Raw genomic sequence first — 25138 nt, forward strand, 5'->3', positions numbered from 1 at the left:
ACAGGGCTGGAGGGTGAAGGGATTCCCTTAGGCAAATGTTCCTGACCTCCTGCAGAAAAAGAGCCTTAAGGTGTTGCTGTTTCACTTCAACAACCTCCTGTTGTGTGTGTGCCGTGGAGAGTCACAGGCTAAGATAATCTTACTACTAGGTTGATTTCTTAATTTTGAATGTTTTTAGGACAGGATAGCCTTGGGTTCAGGTTACATCTTTCTGGAGTGCACAGTTTTAATATTTAGCCTTCAGGGAAAATGTGGAGTTTGTCCACTGAATCTGCTTTGCTTAATGAGAGATATGATTTTGACCTTGAGGGTTTACTGAAACAAAATTAATGGATTCACAGTCAGTGGCAAGTAAACTACCTCTGGAGCTAGAAATGCCATATCTGCATAGCTGTGCTTGAGTATCATAGGCTTTCTGAGAGTATTTGCTAGCTCCTTACTTCTGGAATCGAGCAGTGTTAGCAAAGTGTGTGTTTACTTTCAAGCATTTGAGCAGTTCTGCTGTTCACTGTGCCTTTGGTCAAATATGGAGGCTGTGGTATTGTTTCCTGAGCTCTGTCAGGCTTGGTGCTGTGACCAGTGCTCTGGGGAGCCTGTTCCAGTGCCCAACCACCCTGGATGTCCCCCAGGACACGGGTGGCCCTCCTGGCTGCCAGGGCACTGCTGACCCATGTTCAACTTGCCATCAACCAGGACCCTCAGGTCCCTTTCCATGGCACTGCCTCCCAGCCTCTCCTTCCCCAGTCTGTCCATAGATCCAGGGTTACCCCATCCCAGGGGCAGAATCCAACACTTTGCCTTTTTGAGGTTCACATGGTTGGTCATTGCCCAGCCCTCTGATTCATCAAGGTCTCTCTGCAGGGCCTCTGCAGAGGAAGTCAATAGCTCCTCCCAATTTAGGGTCCCCTAAAACTTACTTAGTATCCCTTAAAGTCCTGTGTCCAAGTAATTCATGAAGATATTGAAGAGCACAGATTCTAAGATTGGACTCTGTGGAACTCCACTAGTGACAGGTCACCAGTCTGATGTCACCCCAGTCACTGTAACCCAACCCATGAGCCAGTTGCTCACTCATCCCATGATGTGTTTATCCTGGACATTTTGTCCAGGGGTCTGTGAGAGACAGCACTGAAAGCTTTACTGAAATCCAAAGGATTCCCTTGATCAACTAGATGGGTTACCTCATCGTAAAAGGAAATTAAGTTGAACAAGCAGGACGGGGATGTGGTTTAAAGGAAGTTGATACTCATCTCTTTGATTCCAAAGAGTCTTGCTCTCATTAAGACATCTGAATTTGCATAAAACATCAGAATTTCATTGAACTTTAAAGCTTCATGCACTTTAGGGTTGCATCAAATTTATGACTTTGATATCTGAGAAGAGCAGAGTGCAGAGGAGGTGTTTTAGTCATCCAATGCCTAAAAATACAAGTAGAGTAAGAGAAAGCCAAATCTGGCAGCGGCAGCTGCATGTATTGTAAAGGTGACCGCATTTATCGTGACTTCATGGTTTCAGTATGGCAGCTAATCAAGGAAGGATTTCAGGCTTGGTTTTGAGTATGGAAGAGAGTTGGTAACTAAATTATTTTTCAAGTATGTGTTGACTCTACTAAACCTGGAACAATTACAGAGCTATTGATCTTTGTCTCCCAGTGTCAGTAATTTGAGATTAAGAGGCATCTTTAATTTGAGAAAAACTTCACAACTGTAATATTCCTATGTGGTTTTAAAACCAGTATCTTAGGTGCAGGTGAAGTGATGAACCAAGGTGGATTTTAGTGACATTTTTACGTTTCACTACTTTCTGAATAGAATCTGTGTTTTGGGGAAGCATTTGGGCACAAGCCCATTGTAAGACAGCAGCCCTACTAAAGACAACTTTACTGAGGCACACCGGTTGTCACCAGTCTTGACTGGGACATTGAGCCCTTGACCACTCCTCTCTGGATGCAGCCAATCCTCACCCACTGAGCAGTGCATCCATCAAATCTATGTCTCTGCCATTTGGAGAGAGGGATGTGGTGGAGGCAGTGTCAAAAGCCTTGCAAGGTCCAGCAGATAATATTTGCAGTTCTTCCCTTGCCTTCAGCTCTACTGTTATGGAAAAAAAATGGCAGAATAATTCAGGTTAGTTTGGATTATTTTGTCCCACAGCCTCTCTGACTTCTTTGTCCTCCCTAGTCCACACAGCATTCAAACCATGACTTTGGCACTTCCTCACACACAGAAATTCTGTGCTGTGTCCAGTAATGTAATCACACCCTTAGTGGGACCATAGGAATAGAAAGTGAGAGAATAATGTAAAAGTGTGAGATGAATGTAACTGGAAAATCTCACTGCAGATTTATCCCTGCCTTTGAAAGCCATTTGGGCCTGAAGTATATCTAGTACTCAGAGCTGCAGGAGTTTTATCCTGTCCAGATTCATCCCAGAAGTCCTTTACTGCAATAAAATGGTGGTGGAGCTGGTGTTGTGTGAGAACTGACTGCAGTATGAAATTTTGGAGACCCACAAGTACAGCATAAATCATAAAAATCAGTTTGTTCACTGAATGCCTTGAAGGGATTTGCTGTCTCAACAGGAATTTCCACCAGATTCTCTGGGGCAATTCAGGATGACCTAAACCCTCTGGCAAAATCTGTCTCCAAACAAGGCCTGGTGTAATTGTCATTGTCATTACCATTAACTTTGGCAGAGAGCTATAAACTGTGTGTATGAATGGAGTGACTGGAATATATTTGTTCCAGAGGTTTCAATGGGCACATACCAAGTGTGGGTGACTTTGGCAGGTGGCTCATTCCCTGGTCATTTGACTGGGCAGAACTGGTTGAGTCAGGTTGATTAGCTGTCAGGAGTGAATTACAACTGGCTAATGTTCTCCCTTTCTCAGCCCTTCATGAAGCAGAGGTAATGCTAATGAGTGGATAGATTGACATTAAAGCTTTGTGCTGATAGTTAGCCAAATTGAGACTAGAGTGAAAAAGAAACCAGCATTCCAAATTTCCATGCATTGCTCAGCCATGCCTGTGTTTTTCCAAAGAAATGTACCTTTTTCTATTCCATGGGATTATTGTACTGATATAGACAACTTCTAAGTTGAAAAGGCACTAGGGTGACAAAGTATGAAGCCTTTCAAAAAGTCATATGGGCTTTTATGTTTGGTGGACAACTGTAAGAATTTCATTTGTGTATTAAGCAAATTTTTGAGGAGTTTCTCTTGTCTGGAAGAGTACTATGTTCTTAAAACGTTAAAGAAAAAAATGTGCTGTGTATGTTTTAAATACCTGGTGGGTTTTTTGAGGATTACCTTATCCTAATTATATCTCTATTATCCTTTCAGTGATGACATTTAAGTATAAACTCACAGCTAGTTTCTTCCAAAAGATCTTCATTTAGACTTTATAATTACTTAACTCAAATGGGTATGAATTGTCCAATTATTTGGACATGTTCATGCATAGCTTGAGATACTGGAAATTTTTTGTTTTCCTACTTGAGAACATGAGTGAGGTACTCAGAAGAGCAGGATGACCTTTGCTAAGGATCTGTCTTCAAACCATGTTGATTCTTATGCACAGAGCTCTCCAGACTCATCTGGAGCAGCTCCTGTTCTTCAAGAACAGAGAAAGATTACTCACCATACCACATCAGATCTGTAGAATATGTCAGGTTTATCTTTGATCTTTGCACCCAGGAGCTTCTGACACCTCACAGGGAGATGAAACATCCTTGTGATGCAGCCAGTCAGTTATGAGGAATTTTGTTGTTGGTATTGTCTGGGATGATGTCACTTGGCTGGTCAGCTTGTGCCTCCAGGTGAAAAGTTTTCTTGCGCTTTCTTCAACACCCATCAGGATGCATGTTTATACTGGTCATAAAACTGACTGGTTTCTATTACAACTGCAAACACAGTTCCTTGCATCTGAACTTTGAGACAACAAAACTGGACAGCCAAATGCAGGATGTGCAGTGTACCATTTCCTTGTATTTTTCTGTTCTTTGGTTCTGTGCTTTTGTTTTTATTTTGTTTTTATTATTGTCCCTTTGATTGTCAGTAGCGTCTGATGCTATTTTGCTGGTATTTGGCTGAGAATGAGGGTGTAATTTAAATTACAGACTAGCAGATTTCTGCAGAGTCCATGCTTTTAGGGGCCACAGACTGTAGCTATGCTGTAACAGCCCACAAGTTACCTGTTTCAGGCTGAGTCTGATCTTTGTCAAATGCAATTTGAGGTTAAGTTTCACCAGAGAAAAAACTTTCAGGAAACAAAACTCAAATGTTTTTTTCTTCAGCCAAAGCTTACTCACTAGGCTTGTCCTTGGATTTATTGGTGTCATCTTCCAAAGTGAAGCCTTGTCTGTATTTACAAAGATTTATAGAGGTGTGTTTGTTTAGTGGTTAGATTTTGCCAGGGACAAAATGCTGATCTGACAGACACCACACCACATCAGGCATCTCAGTATACAGCAGGTCTTATGTTCTTGAGCTGGGCTTGTTTAGCCTGGAGAAAAAGAGGTTGAGGGGTGACATTGTTCTCTACACGTACCTGAAAGGAGGTTGTAGCCAGTTGGGTTCTGGTCTCTTCTTCAGTGCCTCCAGACCCCAGGCCCTGCTGCCCCCTGTTGTGATTCTCTCCTGTAGCACTGCTCCCTGTCTGCCCTCCTCCGCACAGACATGGTTTTCCCATTTGAAATCACTGCACTGCTGCTGTTTTGTGGCAGCTGAGAGGCCCGGCCTGTGCCCATGTGCTGTGTGCCCAGTTCCCATGGTGCCAACAGCCCGAGGTGATGGGCTAACAGAGTGCTGCTGGAACCAGCAGTGGTCCAAAGGTGAGATCCTGACTTCAGGCAAAATGCCCATTGACGTCAGCAAAGTCAGCACCTTACTCAAAGCAAGCAGTCCAGAGGCTGAAACTGGGAAGCCCTCTCAATATTTCTCTCAGATTTCCCTTTGTACTGATACATATTTTATTTTTTATTTTATTATCTACAAAGCTCAGTAAGAAGCAGCCTTTTGTCCCATGGAACTTTACAACATGCACACAGCATTTGAAAGCAGCTGTGAGTAGAATGAAGAACTAGAAACAGAAGTAAAATAAATTTTACCAAAAAATCTTAGGGTAAGCCAGGTATGAAAAGAAGTTCAGAAGTTCTGATTTACTGTCCAGAAGATTTGTGACAACTACAGCAGGCAGCAGAACTGAGAAACAAATGGATAATTAAAGTCATTAGGAGGCACCAGCATTATTTCTTCAGAGAAAAAATTGTTATGAAAGAGCTTGTGAGTATGTGCATAGGTATAGTCAGTATAGTGCACTTGAATTTTCAAAATATTTTAATGGGGTTGTCAACAGTTCCTAAAGAAGCAAAGATTCTTTAGAAATCTGTATTGTGATCAGAAGGAAAAACTTTTTATGGATTAATAACTGAAAAGCAGTAAAAAGATATGATTGGTTTAGTGGTGGAGAAAGGTTTTCTGAGAAGTACCTTAAGGATCTTTATTGGAATCTGTGTTATTTAACTGTTTCCATAATAACCTAGAAAATACTCAATGTATTGCTAATAGAAAAGTATTCAAGGCAGGAAAAACTAAAAGCTACAAGGCTACAAGGACTTTCAGAAGGCTTCTGATTTACTCTTTATTGAGTGAAAAACTGATTAGTTGAGTTTCCATCACTATGTGCCAACTATGTCCACAAAACCCCACAGATTATATAAATGTGTATACTGATAAGCTCCAAATTAAGCAATCATGAAAGCAAATTAGGAATTAGATTTTCATGAGAAACCACCACTAAATCTGCCTTCATATATAATGCCATATGCAGTTCTGACTACATTTTAGAAAGGACTTCATAGTAGGTGAAAAGGTGTAGAGAAAAGCAACAAAAATGATCAAACACATGAGTATGACTTCTGTAAAATGAGACTAGACAAACTAATATTTTTCTGTCTGATTAGAGACCTCTATTGGAGTAGTATAAAGTCAGGGTTGGTATGGGAAGGTGGTTAAGGAACAGTTACTGGCAAATTCTCATAATTCAAAACCAAGGGAAAGATTATGTCACCATACCTAAAATAGCAATACTTTTCAATCAGTTTTAATCAATGTGTAACAATGTTGCAAAACTCCCAGCCGTCCGGTCTTGCAAAGGCTACAACCAGAAGTGAACTCAAGAGCAAACTGAACATAATCACAAAGGTTAGGTTCAATGTTTGCTGTTAAAATGAGGGGCAGACCTCCAAACTTGCTCTTCTCCCCTTAGCATTCTTATAGCATGTGTTGATATCAATTGTCATTAAAAAGGGTGGGAAGGGAGTTGAGAAGAGCTATAATAATTGCAGTTAGCATCTGTTTCTCCAGTAGAGTCAAGAAGCAAATTCAATGCAAACTTTTTTAGTCTGTGTGCTGTGGTACAGAAAATAAGTATTTATTTTACTTAACTTTCTTTTCTTTTTTTTTTCTTGCCACTGCTCTTTCAATAGACACACCTTTATTTTTCTTTAAATAGTCTTTATCAAGCTGAGTGTTTGATTTATATGTATTTTGTAATACTGTTTTTCACCTTGTCACCTTTGCTGTTTGTACACCAGTACAGAATGTCTTTCAGCTACAGATTATGTGAAAGGGCTGTTCTGGCCTTTCTTCTTTTCACATTTCATTTTTCTCTCTCCTTGCTTCTGTAGATGACCAAACCCCCAACGGAACGATCCAGCCAAATGTGCCTATTGCCACAACCAGGGCAGTCAGAAGGAATGCCTCAAGTCAGCCTCCCATTACCAGACAGTGGTTCATGTGGGAAGGAGATGGATTTAGCAGATGAAACCTCCTTTGTTAACAATGATGTGTTTTTCTCCAGGTTAGTGGGTTTTTTGTTGTTGTTGTTGTTTTGGGTTTTTTTGTTTGTCTTTTTTTTTGTCTTTGTGTTTTTCTCTTTGCTTGTTTTGTCCCTGCCTCTCTGGCTCTGGGTATTTTGAACACTTAAACAGGCTACTGGGGTGTAAGATAAATTAATGTGTCTTTTCTGGTTGGATCTACACACTCCAAAGCCAGTTGTATGCTTTAGTTTTCCTCTCCAACATAAAATTTCAAGCATATGAAGGTAGCCTGCTTGATGAAGGTAGTGCAAGTGGACAGGTCTGATCTACAGTCAGGCAATAGAAATTACCCCAAGCACAAGATTAAACCAAAATGTGTCTCTTGAATGATCAAGGATATTTGATCTGCCCAGTTAAAGTCTTAACAGATGGCCGACTTTATTCTCACTCTTAAATCCAAAAAAGAAGAGGCTTTTGTAGAGTTTTCTGTTTCTGGCAAAAATTGTGCTACTGATAGTACTACTCCATTCAGACAAGAGTAGAAGAGTATGTGTAGAGTATCTATACAAGTATCTTTGTGAATTTATCTATGAGAGTCTATCTAAAGCATCTATAAAAGTATCTATCTAAAAGAGTATTTTGAGTTTGGATTGCTGGCAGATTGTCTGTTAGGTGAACAGGTAATGGGCATTTTTCTTTCTTGTAAAGTCCTTCCCTGCACATCAGGGTGAACTGGGATCTTTTCATTATTCTCAGGATATTGAATCGAGTCTGCCATTCTCTCTCCTCTTGTGTCTAGTGCAGCACATGAGGGATTCAGGTTACTGTGGAAAATTGCAGTGTGCTACTGAAATATGGAATTGGCCTGATGTGGGAAATAGTGCTATTCACATGTCATGGAACAGAACACGGCAGTGTCCCAGCACACCGAGCAGGAACACAAAGCAGAGGCAGTGCTGCCAGACACGTAGCTGAGTCACTTCACTGTGTAAGCAGGAGATGTGTGCTATTCTCAGCACCAGAGCAGACAGTTTATGAGACAAGTTAGCAAATTATGCACTAGCACTGGATTTTGGTTCATAGTAAGGGTGGTGAAGCATAGATGTTGAATTTGGTTTCTAGCCCTTGGCAAGCACACATGCTCTTTAACTGTGTGTTTCACTCTCCTCAAGCTTCCTCAAAAATTCCTGCAGCCAGAACACATCAAGTTTGTTTACATGGCTTCATCAATCCAGCTGCTTTTCACTGAGATGATTTAGAAATCAATGATCAGAGTAGGTCACCTGGCAAATTGGAGAAGGCAATACAGTTCTAGCAGCTAGACAGGGCCAGGCAGGCGGGGCTGTGGCAGAAGTTCCAGCCTCTGGTGTTGATATGCTGGAGGCTGGCAGGGAGTGTGCCTGTAGTCTGCTATGTGTTCCTAGATGTAAAGGGAAATGAAGTGCACAAGGGTTGAAATAAAAAACTGCCAGGTCTCATGTCTGGGAAGGTGTGTGTGACTGATGTACTTCATGAGGTACCCCAACAAACTGCCTTTCTTTCAGCAGAACAGTCCCCAGACAATGTAATTATTTGCTGTAGGGAATCCTGCTTTCCTGTCAATGTGCAATTGCTTAGAAGAGTACTGCTGAAGGATGGGACAATTGGGCCAGTGCTGGCACAGGAAATTAGGCACCAAATGAAATGTATTTGTAACTAGGCAGAAGGCTGATCTTCATGCTCGGGCCTTGGGTTGAAAGATGTCTGCATCTCTGATTTTATCTGGGAAATTAATTAATTGTAGAAATTAATTCTCTTGCAATCCCATTTTGTTCAAGAATGTCCTGGTTTCCTGTCCTGTCACACTTCTGTACATATTTACGTAATTGCATTGAATATCTGTGCTGCCATTTGCTTCTGGTACCTTTTTGTCCGTGATCTACTGCTGCTGCTGAAGGAGGAGTAGGTAGTGTTTGCTGTTTTCTTTGCAGCTTCAGGCTGGCAGGTTGTTGGGCAGGATGGGATGGAGAGAAGGCTGTGGACCAGGGGAAGAGCAGAGAGAGGTATTCAGCAGACCTGACATGCTTGGGGGACACCTGTCTGTGCAATGGGCACAAACCTTGATTCCCTGGCATCGATGTAGAGCTCTGATGTATCAGGAGTGGTTTTAAACCTGCTTTTGGCAGCACTGTGCCACTGCCATGTAATTTAAGCCCACAATGAAGTATTACCTGGTGTTACTTCAGTGCAAGGCTATTATTAGGAGTTTTCACCTTTTTCAGCAGGAGGACTCTGGCATCTGACCTAGATTACAAAGTGCTTTGCAAACACACTGCTATTCTTGTTGGGGGGTTTTGTGTCACAAGGCACCCACAGTTCTAAAATAAATCTTATCATTAATTACATGTAATTACCAGATAAGTTTTAGTGAAATGACTGTATCTGCTCAACTATGATATGATCTTTGCTAGGAAAGAATAAAGGTTGTTTTTGGCAGTGATAATCATTTGCTGTTTAATGAAAACGCCTGTGGTTTGTTCCCTTTCCATGCTCTGATACCATGATATGGGTGGATTAGAAGAGGATAAAGGGCTACAGAATTCCACTTTTAGCAGCTTTACAGGTGTAACAGTGAAGAAATAACCACACACACTAAGCCCCTAAGGCTTCCTCCAGCAAGGATTGCAATCATCAGTAAATTTTCCATCAGTTTCATTTGACACTAGAGCCTTCAGTGAGAAAATAAGAGACTTCTGGTTGATTAGTGATTTTTAATACTATTTAATATGCCTCTTAATATATGTCTTCATACAGTTGTCCTTAAAATGAAGATCCACATATTCAGTAGCAACTACATTTGTGACTATGTCTTCTATAATGACTTACCATTTTATAAAAATACTGAAAGTCATGTTATGCCTCCTTACAGGTATGATATTCCTCATTGCAGGAGTTTTTTGAAGGTGCTGCTGTCATCTGAAATATGCAATACATCAGTTGCAGTCATAACATTGCAGAGCATAAAATCTGTATCACCTTCTGTTCACAACAGTTATCTTAAGAAAATGTTATAAGTTATGTTCTCTTTTTCTGAAAAAAAAAATAGCTGGATTAACTCTATATACCTGTAGTCCCCACTAGCACATAATGCATGTGTTCTTTTGAAAATTGCTTCATTATTATAGCTGTATGCCAAGGGCAAACTGCTAATTATGCAGAAGCGGAAAAGAACACCCGTATGCAGCTCTTGAGTAAATTCAAAAACAGTGGAGAAAGAGACAAAGGAAGGAAATAGAGAAGGGGCAGAAGAGACTGGTCCTCTGAAAAAATGATTAAAGTCTTTAGGCAGTATGCAACCTGTTGCTTACTTCTGTGAGTCTCAGCTCATTTTTTTGCAAGAGTTCCTGTGCAGAACTTCAGGGCAGCCAAACCTCTGGAGCCTGGGAACCGCACACGTCCTTTGTCTTTACCTGGATGAGAGCCACAAGACACACACTGCAGACTCAGGAGCTGGGGAAGGCAACAACCTTTGGAATGGAGAGTGGGCTGGAGGGAATGGCCCCCCCCTGGGGCCTTACCAGACCTTCTGTGAGTGGGGTCTGGAGTGGTCCTGCAGCTCTGTGAAGCTGAGTCCCTGTTTGGGTCCCTCTTTCTTTCTCTGTCTAGAAGGAAGAAGTCAAAGCTCTGGTTCATAGATAATTGCAGTAGGAATTGGCATGATTTTGAATATGTTTAGAGGTACTATAACTTCAAATAACTGCTTCAAATAATAGATTGAAATGGCTTTTACTTCAGGGTTAGATATATTAAGACTTACATGGATACAAAGATAGGAGAGCTTCGTGCAAGCAATTCTCTCACCTTTTGTGCTAAACTTTGTATACAAGCAAAGAGAAGAGAGAGCCTTCAGGAAGGAGGGAAAATGCTTCCTGCAGTCAAAATGTGAAGCAGGGGATCGAGGATGGTGAGCATAAATGTCTTTCCTGATACTGGCTCAGAGGTGCAAGCTGTCTGCAGACTTTGATTGACACTATGTTGGATCTTTTGTCCAGGAAAGGGCACTGAAATATGCTTTGCTGTTGTACATGTCTATCCTAGCACTTGCTGGAGCTGCATCTTTTTGCACTCCTGGGACTGTTTTGAAGAGAGATCCCTCAGTAGGAGAGCATCCTACTGTTTGTGTTGCTGTTAGGCTCTGTGCATGGAAAGAGTGCAGCTAGAGTGCAGGTGAGTACCCATCCTTGCTGGGGAATGGGTGCCATGGATGGCAGACACACTTTATGAAAAACATTGTGCAGCTCCTCAGAGCCACAGCTTAGAGCAGCCACAGCAGTTGTCCAGTGAGCCAGCCTTCTGTATTTTGTAGCCAGGTCTTTGTGTGCCAGAGATCACAAATTCCTGTTTGTGACTGCCATCACAGCTGCACTGAGATTTGCCAGCACAGATAATGCTGTGCTGGCTTTCTAACACGTGCATGTTCTCAAAGAGAAGGTTTGTTTACACATCAACCTTTTGTTCACAAAAATCCTTATATCTGGCCTGTGTCCTGAAAATAAAGGAACCACATGCCTAGTAGCGTGGTAGCATCCCTAAAATAAAGGGTTGGTTAATGTACCCTGCTGTGCCTCCTTTTTAATACACTGTGTATTTTCACTGCTAGTTATTGAGGTATGAAAACATACATCTATTTGTACACTGAGAAGTTTGTGCTTACTGTAAACACTTTCCCTATTTATTGGCTTTCCTCTTAGCAGCTGAGGTTTAAAGCCAAGGCAAGCCAAAACTTATCATTATTCTCTGGCATGTGATAAGAATTGGTCTGTTCTTGCCAGAACAAATCAAACAGGGGGGCTAGTGTTGTTTGCTTAGCTGACTGTTTTTGTTTAGGTTTGGGGTTTTTTGTTTTTGAAGTCTGTCATGCCAGTACATTCAGTCCCCATCAAAAGTAATAATTTGCCTTACCACTGAGGAGCCGTGCTGCCTGGTTTACATAAGGGATTGCAGCCAGGCAGCAGGCAGGGCTGCCCTGATTCTTCGAGAAAACGATTCAAGAAAGGGGTAAAGGTCTGGAATGTTGGTAGGGAGGTGGTAATCACAGTTGCCTTCTGCATCATTCAGCATGCAGCAGCCTCTGGCAGGCCCTGTTCTGAGCCCTCAGAGAGAACGTTTTATGTAAAGTGTTGTTGCTTTTTGCCACTTTCTCTCTTTAGGTTGTGTTGAGTTAGTTTTTCCAAGCTGACTCATTTAACTTTGCAAGTACATTTGTCTCCACCCTCCTATGCAATCAATTCCCTTCTTTCTTGCATTGTGGGATGCTGGCAGCAGGAGCTGCCTTACATAATGAGCTGTTAAGAAAAGCATTTAGTTTTCTAAAAACACAGTCACAAAGACATGTGATTTCTGTGTCTCTCCAAGGCAGGTGACTGTGAATGGAAAATCAGGGTGTGGCCTGAGCTCTTCCTGGGTTCTTCTCCCCTGTCTATAGCCCAGATGTAATAACAGTTACAGACCCATGTAATTATGTAGATTTTTTCCATGCAAGTCACCTGGGTGGATTTCAGTGTACTTTTCCAAGCATTTGACCTTTCTCTTCCACCCCACACAGGTTACTCCTTTAAATTAGGCTTTGTCCATTACACTATTCTAACTTTCCTTTTAATTCTAGCCATTTCATCTTTGTCTCTCTTTGCAAGATTTACATCGTGACAAATTATGGCTTGTGTGATGGGGAATATTTTGAATCTGATGCCCTGACCTGTGCCACGGAAGTGGAGGTTCATCTTGTAAGCAAGAAGATTCATATATAAAACAAGGATCTGGTGACTATTTGAGGTGGAAGGCACATATGCACTTTTATTGTCATAATGTGCATATGGAAACAAAACTTCTTTCAGTCCATGAGCCAAGCCAAATTAGCTTTTCCTGTTTCCTGGGACAGCATCCAGCAGCCTTAGAAATCAGAGACTACAGTAAATTCACAGTAATTGACTAACAAAGCTGGAAAAAAATTACTCCCTTTCTGTACCTCAGGCATGGCTCTCTCAGCTAGAAGGATTTTTTATTTTGTTATCTGCTTTTGCTGTGAGGAAGAAGTCCCTACATCTCATGAAGCTGATGGCTTTCTGATACCAACTGGGCCACATAATAGATGTGCTGAGGAAATAAAGGACAAACATCTGTATGATTTTTAAGTAATTTTTAAACAAAATAATATGTGACCTTTTATTGGAGAACACACAGTGAATCATAAGGAGTGTAGGCTAACCTTGGAAATCTTTGTGTTTTTAATATTCATGTGTTTATAAACCAAGACACCCATCACTAACCTGTGTTTCAAGCAAGTAGGGAAGAAACAAAGCCTCTGCACTGTGACTTGACTTATTTTTACTTCAACAGTAAGTAGTTCCCTCTCCTGTAACTTCCTTAGGCTATCTGCTGAAGTGCCTGGTCCATTGTTCCGAAAGGGAGGCTCAGCACAGAGTGCTCTTTTTCCGTTAGCTGTGCAGAGCCAGCAGTTTTTGACCACCTGAGGCTGTGAGGTATTCCTTCCCAGAGGGGACCTGGGCCTGTGTCCTGCTGGCAGTCCCCACAGGAAGATCAGCAGGCAGAGGTCACTGGGTTCTCAGTCAGGTTTGTTTGCTGCAATTTCCCGGTTCAGCTGGGAGAGCTGCGCGTTTGGACGTTGTGTTCAGCACGTTGCAGCGTAGGCTGCTGCCTTCAGCTGTGACTTCCTATGACACACATGTATATTTTTATTCAAAGTGGTCAGCTGGCTCTCTAATAAGAAGAGGCTGAGCGTGGCATGGCAGAATTGTCACTCACTGCTGCTGTCACTTTGCTTGCATCGGTTTGGCTCCGAGCTGTTTCAGCGTTGTAAAATCCTTCTCTTTCATGGTCAGTGGCCACATGAAATTTCCTCTCCTTTTATCTGTTGTGAGGAGGATGATCCCAAGCTGACTGCTTATCTACAAATTGCACTTCTCACATTGGCTCAGTGCCTTCCTCCTGGCCAGAGAGGGTTGCAGTTAGGAAGTGTGAAGATAGTTCTGTTCCTGTACCAAAGCTTTTATTTTCATTATGCACCTGCTGAAATAGTGTGCTTGTGCTAGAGGTGCCTGCATAGAGAGGCCACTAGGTAGTTGCAAAGAAAAACCAAAAACTGCTTGGTTGTTAATTACTTCTAGTTGTTAAGGCTTTGACAGGACTCCTGGAAACAAAAGATTCCACCACCAGTTCCTCAGGTCCTTTCACAGTCTCAGGCTCTGTACATTCAGAAAGCTTGAATCACATAGGGAGGGATTAATATCTAATAAAATAATAGTTTTATTGTTCTGCATTATGATTAGGAACTTTCTAGCCACTGTAAAATGATTGGGAGCACTACAAACACTACAACATATTTTATAAAATGTATAAATGTTTCCTTCAAAAAATCCCATCCTGAAACTTCAGAAAGCGTCACATTGAAAAGAAAATATTTCAAGTGACCACTGTCTAACAGAGCTATGGAGCATCACAGAAAAAAGTTTCCTCTAAAATATTGCTAGCTTTTGCTGGATGTATGCTCCTTGAGTAGAAAAATATGTTCTTTTCCCAAGACTCTGAGAGGTGGTTGGGAAGTTGAAAACTTACAGACCTTACCCACGTTGTTCTGAATGTTCCTGATGATGAACTTGTATGGTGAACTTGTTTTCTTGCAGCATCCACTTGTGCCAGTCCTGACAGGAGTGTCCTGCAGTGGGACAGAAGGGTGTTTGCACAGCCTGGACACGTACAGAGCAGCTAGGCTCAAAGCTGATGTTGCAAATGAGGGGCACAGCAGTGAGCTGTGCTGATTAAGCCCTCTGTATCTCTGTATCTGGCTGTGCATAAACAACCATTTGTTGTTTCTTTTGTACACACAGCTGGGCACAGGAAGAAGCCCCAAGGCTGACCTGAGAGGGCTGTGTTCTGCTCAAATGCAGTCAATTTTTAATGGATCTGGAGTTGCCTTTTAGCAGGATCTCCCTTGCTTCTGTGGCAGATGCATCTTGCAGCTCTAGGCAGAGAGTGGAGTTATTCTCACCCAGCTCACTCTTGTTTTAGTACTTCCCAGCCAGAGTCCATCTCTCCTGCCAGAGTCCATCTCTCTTGCCGAGTCATCTTTTTCCCACCAGCTCTCCTGGAGCCAGGCCGGCCACTGGGGCACTGGTACAAAGGGGGACTCCTTTCAGTCACTTTGTCAGCTGGAGAAGAGGAGCTATTCCTGGAGGGTTTTTTCTGGAGGGTGACTCTGCCTGACTGCCTCCTCTGCCAACACAGACAGCAGTTTATCTTTCAGTGGAGTAAAAAGCCATGTGCAGCAAACGTGAATGGTGTGGCCTGTTCCTCTGCTTTCCTCAGCCCCTTCCCATATCTTTGTTTTTTGAGTGGACTACAAGCACGTCACTTGAAGGTGCTTTAGGAAGCAGGGAACATGATGGGTGCAGAGGTATGGACTTCAAAGGATAGTAATTTTGTAGAGGAGTGGAAGGATGTTTTTGGAAGATGGGAAAATGTAAAAGCAGTGATATTTTTGGTGGTAGGTAATATAAATCATGGAGGAAGCACCAGGGACTCACTTAAATATTTTAAAACATTTTTGCTAACAAATGAATGCTTATTCTTCATAATTTTCAATGACATTTTCATTGGTCTGAAACAGCTGGATTTTTAAAAAGCTTTTGTGCAAACATTTTTGTAGAAAAAACAATTTAGTGTTTTAAAGAAATAACAGTTTAGAAGAGTGGGAGAAATTTAATTGGTCACTAAAATTTAGGAATTTCATTAGATTAGCAAAGCTTTGGAGAAAGCCTGCTTTGAAAATAACTTGTGCCAGACTGGACTGCTGCTTGTTTGCTTGCTCTCCCATGCTCTGGCACTTGCACTAACTGGTGCAGATGAAGAACCTAGTGACCTTGTCACTCAGCATGCTTTACCCTGTTCCCACAGCAGATTAGCTGGCACAACCATTCATCGCTTATTGCTTTCCCAGGAAACCCTTCAGGAACCTACTCCCAATCCTCCCCCTTCTCCAGGATGAAGGCCAAGAAATAATTTCTGGGCTATCCCGTGGGGTGAGAGTCCTCTGGAACAAGTTTAAGCAGCGGGCAAGCGGGTGTGGCAGTGCTTGCAAAGGACACTGCTGTTTAATGAAGGGAAGCCACAGCAGCAAATCCAGGTCTCCAGGGAGCATGAGGTGTCCCTTGCAATGGGAAACTTATGTGCTTATCTGTTGGATGAGATCAGGAATGCTGAGAACCTGAAGCTCTGAGAAGCTTTCAGTTTGGTGTGTACTTTTCTCTTGTCCCTGCAAGTTTAAAGAACAGTTCTGGAATATGGTTCCTCCTTAACAGATTTAAAGTAGCTTAAAATGTTTAAAAGGTGATTTGGCCTCTGAGTTGCAGGAGGGAACAGAAAAGCTATTGTGCAAAAACTAGTATATTCTCCACAGATATGCCAACAAGGCTTGTATTTCTATGCCAGTGCCAAAAATAAAAGGGGTAAAATGAAGTCAGCTGAGAGCATCCTGCTCCTCTTTTGGACAAGAGGAGTATCAGTTACAAAAATAAGAAAGAAAATTCTGCAAATTCCATCTAGACTGTTTGTATATGACTTGGTGTTCCTAAATGGAGGCAACTGAAATTTGTAAGAACGTTAAAAATTCACTATAATTATTGATTAATTACATCAGTAGTTAATTATTCTCACCACTTTAAAATGTCTTAATTTCTAGCCATAATTTGCCAATCTTTGACTTCCAACCATTGAGTCTTCATCAGTTTGTGAGTACTAGGTCAAGTATTAATGTTTCTTGCATTCATCAGTGATTTTCTTTGAAAAGCACTGAATGTGTGGGTTTAGTTTTTGTGTGCCCTTCTTAGCACTCTTCAGTCTTAGCACTCTTCAGTTTTTCACAACTTGCTTGGAAATGGGAATTCTTGAACTGATCAAAGTCTTTTGCAACAACCAAAACCTAGCAGGAAATACAGACATAACACACCTTTTTATGTAATATCCATGTTGATGTCTCTGAGGATGATGATAATTTCTTCAGCCACACAGTCACTCTGGGCTTGTAAGTACGATGTTGTACCCCCATCTTGCAAATAGTTTCCAGATTTTGCAAGTTTTAATGCTGGCTTGCACACAACATACATAAAAACCACCAGCATACATAAAAATATACCAGTATACATACATAAAAATAACCACCACTATAATTTGACTTTTACTTACAAATCATTGAAACATCCTTAAGTGAAACAGTGCTGAGCACCAGCTTTGCAAAGTCACCATTACTACTTTTAAACCCTTCTGAGGAGTCCCCTTTCACTAAATTATGCTTTTAACGTATTAGTTGGTCTTTCTTCCTGTTTGTGCCCTTTTGGAGGGGGCCTTTTTAATTGTCTGTCTGCTTTGTTTGGACTTGAAGGCCACAGTTTCCAAGCACAGTTTCTATTTATGTGTGACTTGCTTATTTCATATGTGCACACAAGTTTTCTGGCGTGCAGGAGATTTTCCAGGGTATTTATCCTTTATAATGGCAGATGTTCATATGCATAGCTACCTTAAAGAGGAAAATGTCTGCTAATGTAAGTATGAGTACATAAATAATGGAATTTTTAATTTTGTATTGGTAGTATTTTGAAAAGTACATTCTGTAATTTTCAGTCTGACAATATATTTCCTTTGCATTTCATGTTTCTGCCAGAGGGAAAATATTGCATAACTTAGTAAGCATTGTGGGAATAAATTGATGGTATTGAGTAGCATCCTAAAAGCCCTCAGATTTTGTCAGACCAGGAAAGATTGCCTTTCTTTTCTTTTTTTTTTTAATTTTTGAATAGTGTCTGATTTATGTATGACTGTGCACTGAAGCAAGGGATAACTGTTTTTCAGGAGGCAGACACAACCATATCCTCATAAAATCCATTATTTAGATCACATATCTTGTATCATCTGGTGCTGCTCACAGATCCTCTTCTCTTGTTGCTTTATATGCTGAGAAAATTACTTGGTGTGCAGCAAAGTATGAAAGGGAAAGAAAGAGGAGAAAGCACTTCTGTAATGATGATTGACAGGAGACTTCCTTCCCAAACGTGCAGTTGTTCTTTCAACTTTGATGGAGAAAAGCGATTGTTCATATTTAGTTCCTGCCAGTGTTTTTCTCCCTTTGTTGAAACTCAGTAAGAAATTTACAAATCAAATAGTTTGAACACAGGTGTTGCCTTGGTGTAGGTGCTGAAGTGTGGTGGTATGTGTTGATACTTCAAGGGACTTTATCATTTTTATTGTTATTTGCTGTCTGTTTTCCTGAAGTGTTCTCAGTACACTAGGAAGCAGACAGTCAGTGGAGAGGATGCTGTGCCTGTCCTGAGAGATGGTTTTCCATCATCCTCTGTTCCTGTAGTTGGTGGTACCATAAAGGGCTTCTGTGGAGCATTGTTGGTGCCAACAGATGAGTTTGGCCTTTCTGAGTAATATAAATGCAAGAACTATATGAACTTGCAGAAGAGATTTTGTCTTTGTGTAACATGGGAGAACAAATGCAACAAGTACAAGCAAATCCAAACCAAAATATTTCCAGGTTTTATGTGTGCTAGCCCAGCCTGAGTTTATGCAAGTTAAAAAAAGGCATAAGAGGGCAAGGGGAGGGTAGGAATTCCTGCCTCTGACAAATAGCAAGTTGATTTTACCGTCGACATCTGTGTGAAGGAAGTGGAATTGTTTGGAGATAAGACTGCAGCTTTCTGGCAGCTTTTGTCTGCCTGCTTTGTGCCACAAATAAATCACTTGTGGTCCCTACACATGAACAGGGAAGGTGAAGAATTAAGATTTGTGTTCTTGTGTAGCAGCTGAGAGATTCAAAGGGCCCTTTGAGACTGTGTGAACTGACCTAAGGTGACATGCATCCTGTACTACCACTTTTACCAATGGTTGGCCAAAGTCCTCAAAAGGAGTTTTAAAACTTTCACTCTGACATTTCTCCATGTTAAAATCTTTTGTTGCAGTGTCTGCAGCTGCTCTGAAAGTAATTAAACCTTTGGGAAACCAGCAGTGCTAGCAACCAGCTAGCATTTTTTCAGCTTTGGTCACCTTTCAACAGTTGCTGAAGTTGTGTGCCAATAGGTGCAGGGAAACATGAGCTCCTGTACCCCTTCTTAGCTGTGATGGCTTTGGCAGTGTTGAAAGAGACATAAGAGGATGCAAAGGAGAAAGCTGATACCCATTGAGGGGACTGCAAAAGAAGAGAACAGAAACAAAAGGTGGATCTGAAGGTGTTGAGGGCTCAAGGAGCTCTGCAATTTTACTGTTGGCATCTGGTTAATTTTAGCATGATGCCACAAGCTAACCTTCTTCACTGATGCTAATCCATAAATTAATCTTTCTGGTTATTACAGGATCTCTTTTTGTTAGTGAATTCTTTGTCAAGGAGCTTAGTACTTTTAAGCTTATTTATACAAGCAAGTCCCATGGAAGTTATGACAGAATAGCTAGTGTATAAATTAATAGTACAGCAGCTATTTGAGTTATTCCACTTCTGTTTATTCAGCAAGCTGCTCTGGAGATCCCTGACTCCTTGCCCATATAGATGGATCCTTAGTTAAATGTGGAAAATTAAGTTTTTTTAATGGCATCCCAATGGTAACACTCAGTTTATAGAAGTGTAATAAACTATGAATAATTGTGTGTGCATAAAAAAAAGACTGGCCAAGAAAAGTCAATTTGATTTATTGTCAAACTGTTGAAATAGTACAAGATGCTTTTGTTTTATACTGAAGTAGTTTTATTTATCAGGATAAAATCTTTCACTCATAGTTTTAGTTGCTTATGAGCACATATGGTGCATTTAATTTACCAGGAAGTCATCAAGATACTCATTTAATTGCAATGGGTAGGAGCAGCCCAGATCCATGATGGCAGAGTGCTTTATCAGCGTTGCTGACTTTCCTAAAAAGGGGCCCTGTGCTGTGCCTGGCGTGACTGTCACAGCAGAACAGGCTTGTGCTGAGGCAGTGGGCAGAAGCATTACTAAAGCACTTCTTCCAGTCAGCCAGCTGACAGGAGCAGATATTAAACAGCTCAGGGTACTGAAGCAAAGCCACGTCTCAATTGACCCCCGTGTCTCTACTCCATGCCGCTGCTTTCTGAGGCTGCATGCCCACCGCTCTTGATTTTGACAGAAAATGCCCCTGCTGGCAAGGGCCAGGATCTGTTGGGCATCCCTGTGAAATGTCTGATACCCTCTGCTAACCTGGGAGTGTTGGCTGCTTCTCCGGAAAGCTGATGTGGCTCATGTTTAGTTGGCATGACCTACATCTCTATAGAAGTGTTAAACATACAGGTACTGAGCTCCTGCCTCAGCTTTCTCCCAAGCCAGCACTAATCCCCTCTAGGGTTGAATGGGGCGGTACTTCCAATATTGACTTGAGTTTTTGAAGATTGATATGTGCCATTATGTTTGTACCACCTAAAGTGTTGAAAGGACACTCTTAGTCCCCTTTATCAGATTAGGATCATCCCTTTCCCCATCACACAAAGTATGGAGTGTGATAACATTGTTCACAGACAGGGCAGCAGCAGAAGCATTTCTGTCCAATGTTGGGGGAAATGGAGAGCAATTCCTCGGGCCTTATTGGGCAGAGGAGCTGCAAATCTGATAAGTAAAACTCTGAGTATGCTCATTCAGTAACTATTAAATGTTTCAGTGCAAGACCTCAGTGATTTTGTGGTGTTCATTTTAGAGGCTGCTGTGTCCTGGTAAGTAACACACCCTTTGTGCGCGGTGCCTTTGCTACCGCTCTTCCCAGCCCCAAAATTCTGCCTAATGGAATGCTGTGATTTGTTGTTTCAGAGCAGTATTTGGTCAGCAGCCACAGATGTAGAAGCAGGAGTGCTTGAGAATAGTCCACTGTGAACATGAGTTCGGGAATATTAAGGGAAGAAGAGTTCTCTTTGCAGCGGGTCAGAACTGGGTGGCCAGCTACAGCACAAACCTTTCAAACCGCGGTAGTATGTACCGCAGCACGAAGGGGTCAGGTTCAGAGGTTTTGCCAGCCCTGTTAGACACCGATCCATGGTGAAGGTGTGTGAGGGCAGAGCCAGAGCAGCCCCGCTAGAGTGTCGTGCAGCTTTGCGGGGCTCTGGGTGCCCGGGGCACCGCGCCTGCCCTCCCCGGAGCGGAGCTCGGGAGAGACTGCATTGCACTCTGGGCGAGTTCAGGGACAAGGGCGGTGGGTCACTGAAGGGGATACAGAAGACTTTGTGCAGTCTTTCTGTTGAAAGGAGCCATTAGGTCTGAGCTTGTGGCATCTTCTGCAGGCCGAGAACCAAGCGGACATCAGAAGGCTCTTTTGGTTAACCTGTGCCTGCCGAGCCCGGTGGGGCGAGCAGGGACCGGGGGCGCGGCGGGTGTCGCAGCCGGGGGCCGGGCCGGGGCTCCGGGCGCTGGGGCGGGCCCTCGCCAGCCGCCAACCCGGGCCCGGCCGTCCCTTCGCCCCTCCCCGGGGCCGGGCGCTCCCCGCGGCCAAGCGCTGGCGGCGCTGCGGGCGCGGCGAGAGGCGCGGCGGGCGGCCGGGCGGGCAGCGGCTCCATGGCCAGCATGGCGTGCGAGGTGATGCCCCTGCAGAGGTACGTGTCCAGCCGGGGCACGCCCGGCGCTTCTGCCGGGCTGTCCGCCACGGGGAGCCGGGACTCGGGCCGCCCTGGGAGCGGGGGTGCCCGCTCGGGAGTGGGATACCCGGCCGTGCAACAAGTGGGGCTATAGCGGATCTCCGGGGTGGGAGATCTCCGGCGAACTCGGGCGGAGATGGGGGTTCGATGTAGCGCCCCGAAATCCACAGAGCTGTGGATTTCTCTGTCCGGGGTAGGAGCAGCTCCCAGGGCCAGACGGACCCCGGCCAGCCCTGGGGCTCCGGGCGATGCCGATCCTCATCCCTCCGGCGGCTGCGGTGCTGCGGTGCTGCGGTGCGGGAGCGCGGCCCCTGCGCACAGCCTCCTCCGGCTGGCAGCCCGCACACCCCGCCTGCCGCAGCACGGGCGGCAGGTTTAGTTTTCGGAGAAAAAGGGCTGGGTGTTTCCAGGGTGCCGGCACACACCTCCCTGCAGCACCAGCTGTCAGCCAGTACCTGTGCTGGCATGTGCTCCCGCCACGCTATGGCAGGGACAGCTGCAGTCAGGCTTCTGAAATGGCAGGGCACAGACCCGCTGCGGGGAGGTGTGTACACAGCCCTTTCACTGGGTCATCCAATTCTTATTTTTAGTTTTACTATTCGTTCAGTTCTCAAAATTAAGCAGTCCATATCTCCCCTAGTAGTATTTGAATGGCCTGAATATCAATCTTTCTGTAATCTACAAAACAGTAAAAAATTGACCGTGCCATATCAGCACTGTGGTGGTGCTGTTTCAGCAGAAGCTGCAGAGTTGCTGCTTACTCGAACACAATAAAATAGTAACTGAAATTGCTGCCCAGACTGTTGTTGCCTTGATAAAGTGCAGGCTCTTCTGCAGGTAGGTGTGGAAAAAGTCTCTTTGGCACTATTGCAGTCATGGGGTTCCATGTTGGTGACTGCAGAGAAACAGAAATATGGTTTGAATGTCTTAAAGAAGTGGTCACGGTGCATCATTTCTATTTGAAGGACCAGTCTCACATAATATCTTTAACCTTTCAAATATCTGTCTGTCCTATCAGTGGTCGGAACAAGTGGTTGTTATTGTGCTCTTGACTCTTCACCCCAGGGGAAGATAGGTTTCACAGGCTGGCTCTAATTAATCTCTTTGTTGTTGCAAGGACTAAGTCTCCATCAGTTAGAGATGCAGTCAGCACTTCAAAAATTAGGCATTTTCTTCAAACTCCATTAAGCCGTAAGCGTGGTACAGGATTGTTTTTGAGTTTTTCAGTTAAAATTGTTTAATTCACGCAATTCTGGCTCCTTTTCCATCTCCTTGATCTATTTTTAGGCTGTGTGTACTGTACTTTTTAGCACCTTGGTTTTTTTGGCATAGATTGCCAGATCCCTTTGCAATGGCATTCTCCAGGTTGCACCTTTATTTTCCTGTTCTTCCCTCCCTCAGGGCAGAGTTTCGCTGGCTTTGAGCATTTTTTGTCAGCTTCAGGAAAGCTGATACCTCCAGTATTGGTTAGTACCAGCATGGATAGCACTATGTTTGTGCTTGCTGTGGGGTGCACAGGCTGATGTTGCTGTTCAAGCTGAGGACAAATTGCAGTGCATGGTTCCTGTTACTGGCTTTAATCAGAGTAGTGGCACTCTTCAGGCTCTGTGATTTAGGACACATGCCAAGCTGAAAGAATCTGTCTTTCTCTCTCAAGGAAGGGAATGAGCTGCCTGCAGTAATCACACTTGGGTCCCTTCTTGGGTGAGTGAACTTGCCCCTGCCCATCTCCTGCAGGTGCTCTGCTCCATGTTCTCCTTGGGGCCATGAGGCTGGCCGTGCTGTGCCTGCCGTGGAAACCCTCTGTGCTGAAGCAGTACAAGTGTGTAGCTGGTGTGTGAAACTTGGGAGAGGGAGAAGGGCTCTGTGTCTACCCAGATTTGTGTGAGCTGTGAGTCTGTCTTCCAGAAAATCATGCAAAGTGCTTGCATAGAGCCATATGGACTATAATGGTGCCATCCTATATATAGATGTCTGTGGAAGGGCATGTGATGGGTATGGTGTCCTGCTGTGAAGGAGTGACAGTGGGGATGTCAGGGTTATGTTTCATTGCATGGGAAGAGGTGGAAGGCCAAATGTGTTGAATGCAGTAGGTAGTATATTGCCCAAGCACTGTAGAAGGCACTGGTGAATGTCACATGGATTGCATCACTGATTTTCCAACAACTTACCCACCAGTAACTGTCTCTTCTATTGCTATTAGGCTACCATCTTTTCAAAATAGCATTAGCTCACTTTGGTATCCCAGCTTCCTAGTTAGAGTGTTACTAATGCTGTTAATGCATGTTTTGATTCATGTATTCTTAGCTCAGTGTATTGCAGATTTAACAACAGCTGTGCAAAGCTGAGGCCTGTGGCTGCCTTTTCCAGTAATATCTGCCAGTTTCTGTAGGAGATAAGGAAGGCAGGTGCACACTTGGGCTTTGTTTGTGATCAGTGGCCACTGTTGCTTAACAAGTCAAGGTAGTGGAAGAGTGAGGCCATCACAAATATTTTTAGCAAGTGCATCTGAAAGCAACAGGGAATGTGACTGATCAGTTTCTAACCTGTACAGCAGCAGTTGTCTGGATTGTTACCAGGATTGTTTGATTTACCTTACTGGTTGGTTCATTTGGGATCTTTCACAAGTTCCCAGCAGTTCAGCCTGAGAACACTGCTGTATTCCACCTTTTTTGTTTGTTTTGGGAGGGGTGGCTGCTGTGTTCTCTTTATCAGATTTGTGAACATTTTTGTGTTTAAGTTGTACATAAGTAAATAAGTCTGATCTTTTGGACTTTGCTATCACTTTCTATCCAAGGTACTGGGAGTGCTTGACAAGCCCTAATGAAGTATATTCTGGAATATGGATGTGAAGTATGCTCTCTGAGGGCGCAGAGAACTTGAATCTAGTTTTTTCTTTGTTTGCTTTGGGTTTGGGTGGGTTTTTTTCTTCTGGTGGAAGAATTAAGAAAAATTTAAACCTGTGGTTCTCATCTTCCTCGAGTCATAGCTTGGTAGAAAATGCTATGTGAGTTTTTTGTCTTCCAAGCTCAGATTTGACCCCTTGTCACAGCTGTGACATGGTGAGTGTAGGAGCTTGTGGAAGCTCTTCCTCAGTACCACAGGGGTGGAAGGCTCTGACTAAAAGAGGAGATTGGTGTGGAAATTTTCTTTGGTGTTTGTCTTGGGGTGTCCACCTGATTAAGCAAGAAAATATTAATATTTGCCTAAAAACTGGCCTCTTAGATACATTTATTTGAAGTGTGCAAGCTTTTAACAAACAATCCTGAAACTGAAATCACTGGTTACCTAGTAACAGTTCTTTTCCATTATAATGCAACAGGTATGTGTGTGTTATGCAACTTCACTGTTAAATTCTGAGAAGAGGTGAGACTTTAGCTGGTACATTCATTCTGCCTCTTTCTGAGCCGTTTTCTGATTTTACCCTAGTGAGGACCATTGCCAAACCACAAGTAAAAGAAAAGACACTGCCCCATCTTTCATAATAAGACCCAACTAGCTTAAGAAGTAAAACAACAAAAGTGAGCTGTTTAACATTGACGTCATTTTATAAAAGATAAACACATTTGCAATCTAGAAGGATAGTAAGCAGAAAATAATTACACAAAATTATGCTGTCAAGGGCTCCGGGATATTCAGGTATGTTA

At 43.0% G+C, this 25138-nt stretch overlaps 1 protein-coding gene across 2 annotated transcripts in view; it reads left to right on the forward strand.

Moving 5' to 3' along the window:
• FAM13A (family with sequence similarity 13 member A) overlaps positions 1–25138 on the forward strand; it is a 117400-nt gene that overhangs the window by 39878 nt on the left and 52384 nt on the right. The window contains exon 6 of one of the 2 annotated variants that reach the window (XM_054295572.1): positions 6687–6859. In XM_054295572.1, the coding sequence (XP_054151547.1) occupies positions 6687–6859 (173 nt within the window). Of the gene's footprint in view, positions 1–6686; positions 6860–21376; positions 21450–25138 lie in introns of those variants that run through there. The other variant, XM_054295573.1, reaches the window with a different exon arrangement.

The sequence above is a fragment of the Melozone crissalis genome, unplaced genomic scaffold (genome assembly GCF_028551555.1).
Source record: "Melozone crissalis strain CALT ecotype California unplaced genomic scaffold, PUWL_Pcris_2 ptg000006l_1, whole genome shotgun sequence".
NCBI classification, from domain to species: domain Eukaryota; kingdom Metazoa; phylum Chordata; class Aves; order Passeriformes; family Passerellidae; genus Melozone; species Melozone crissalis.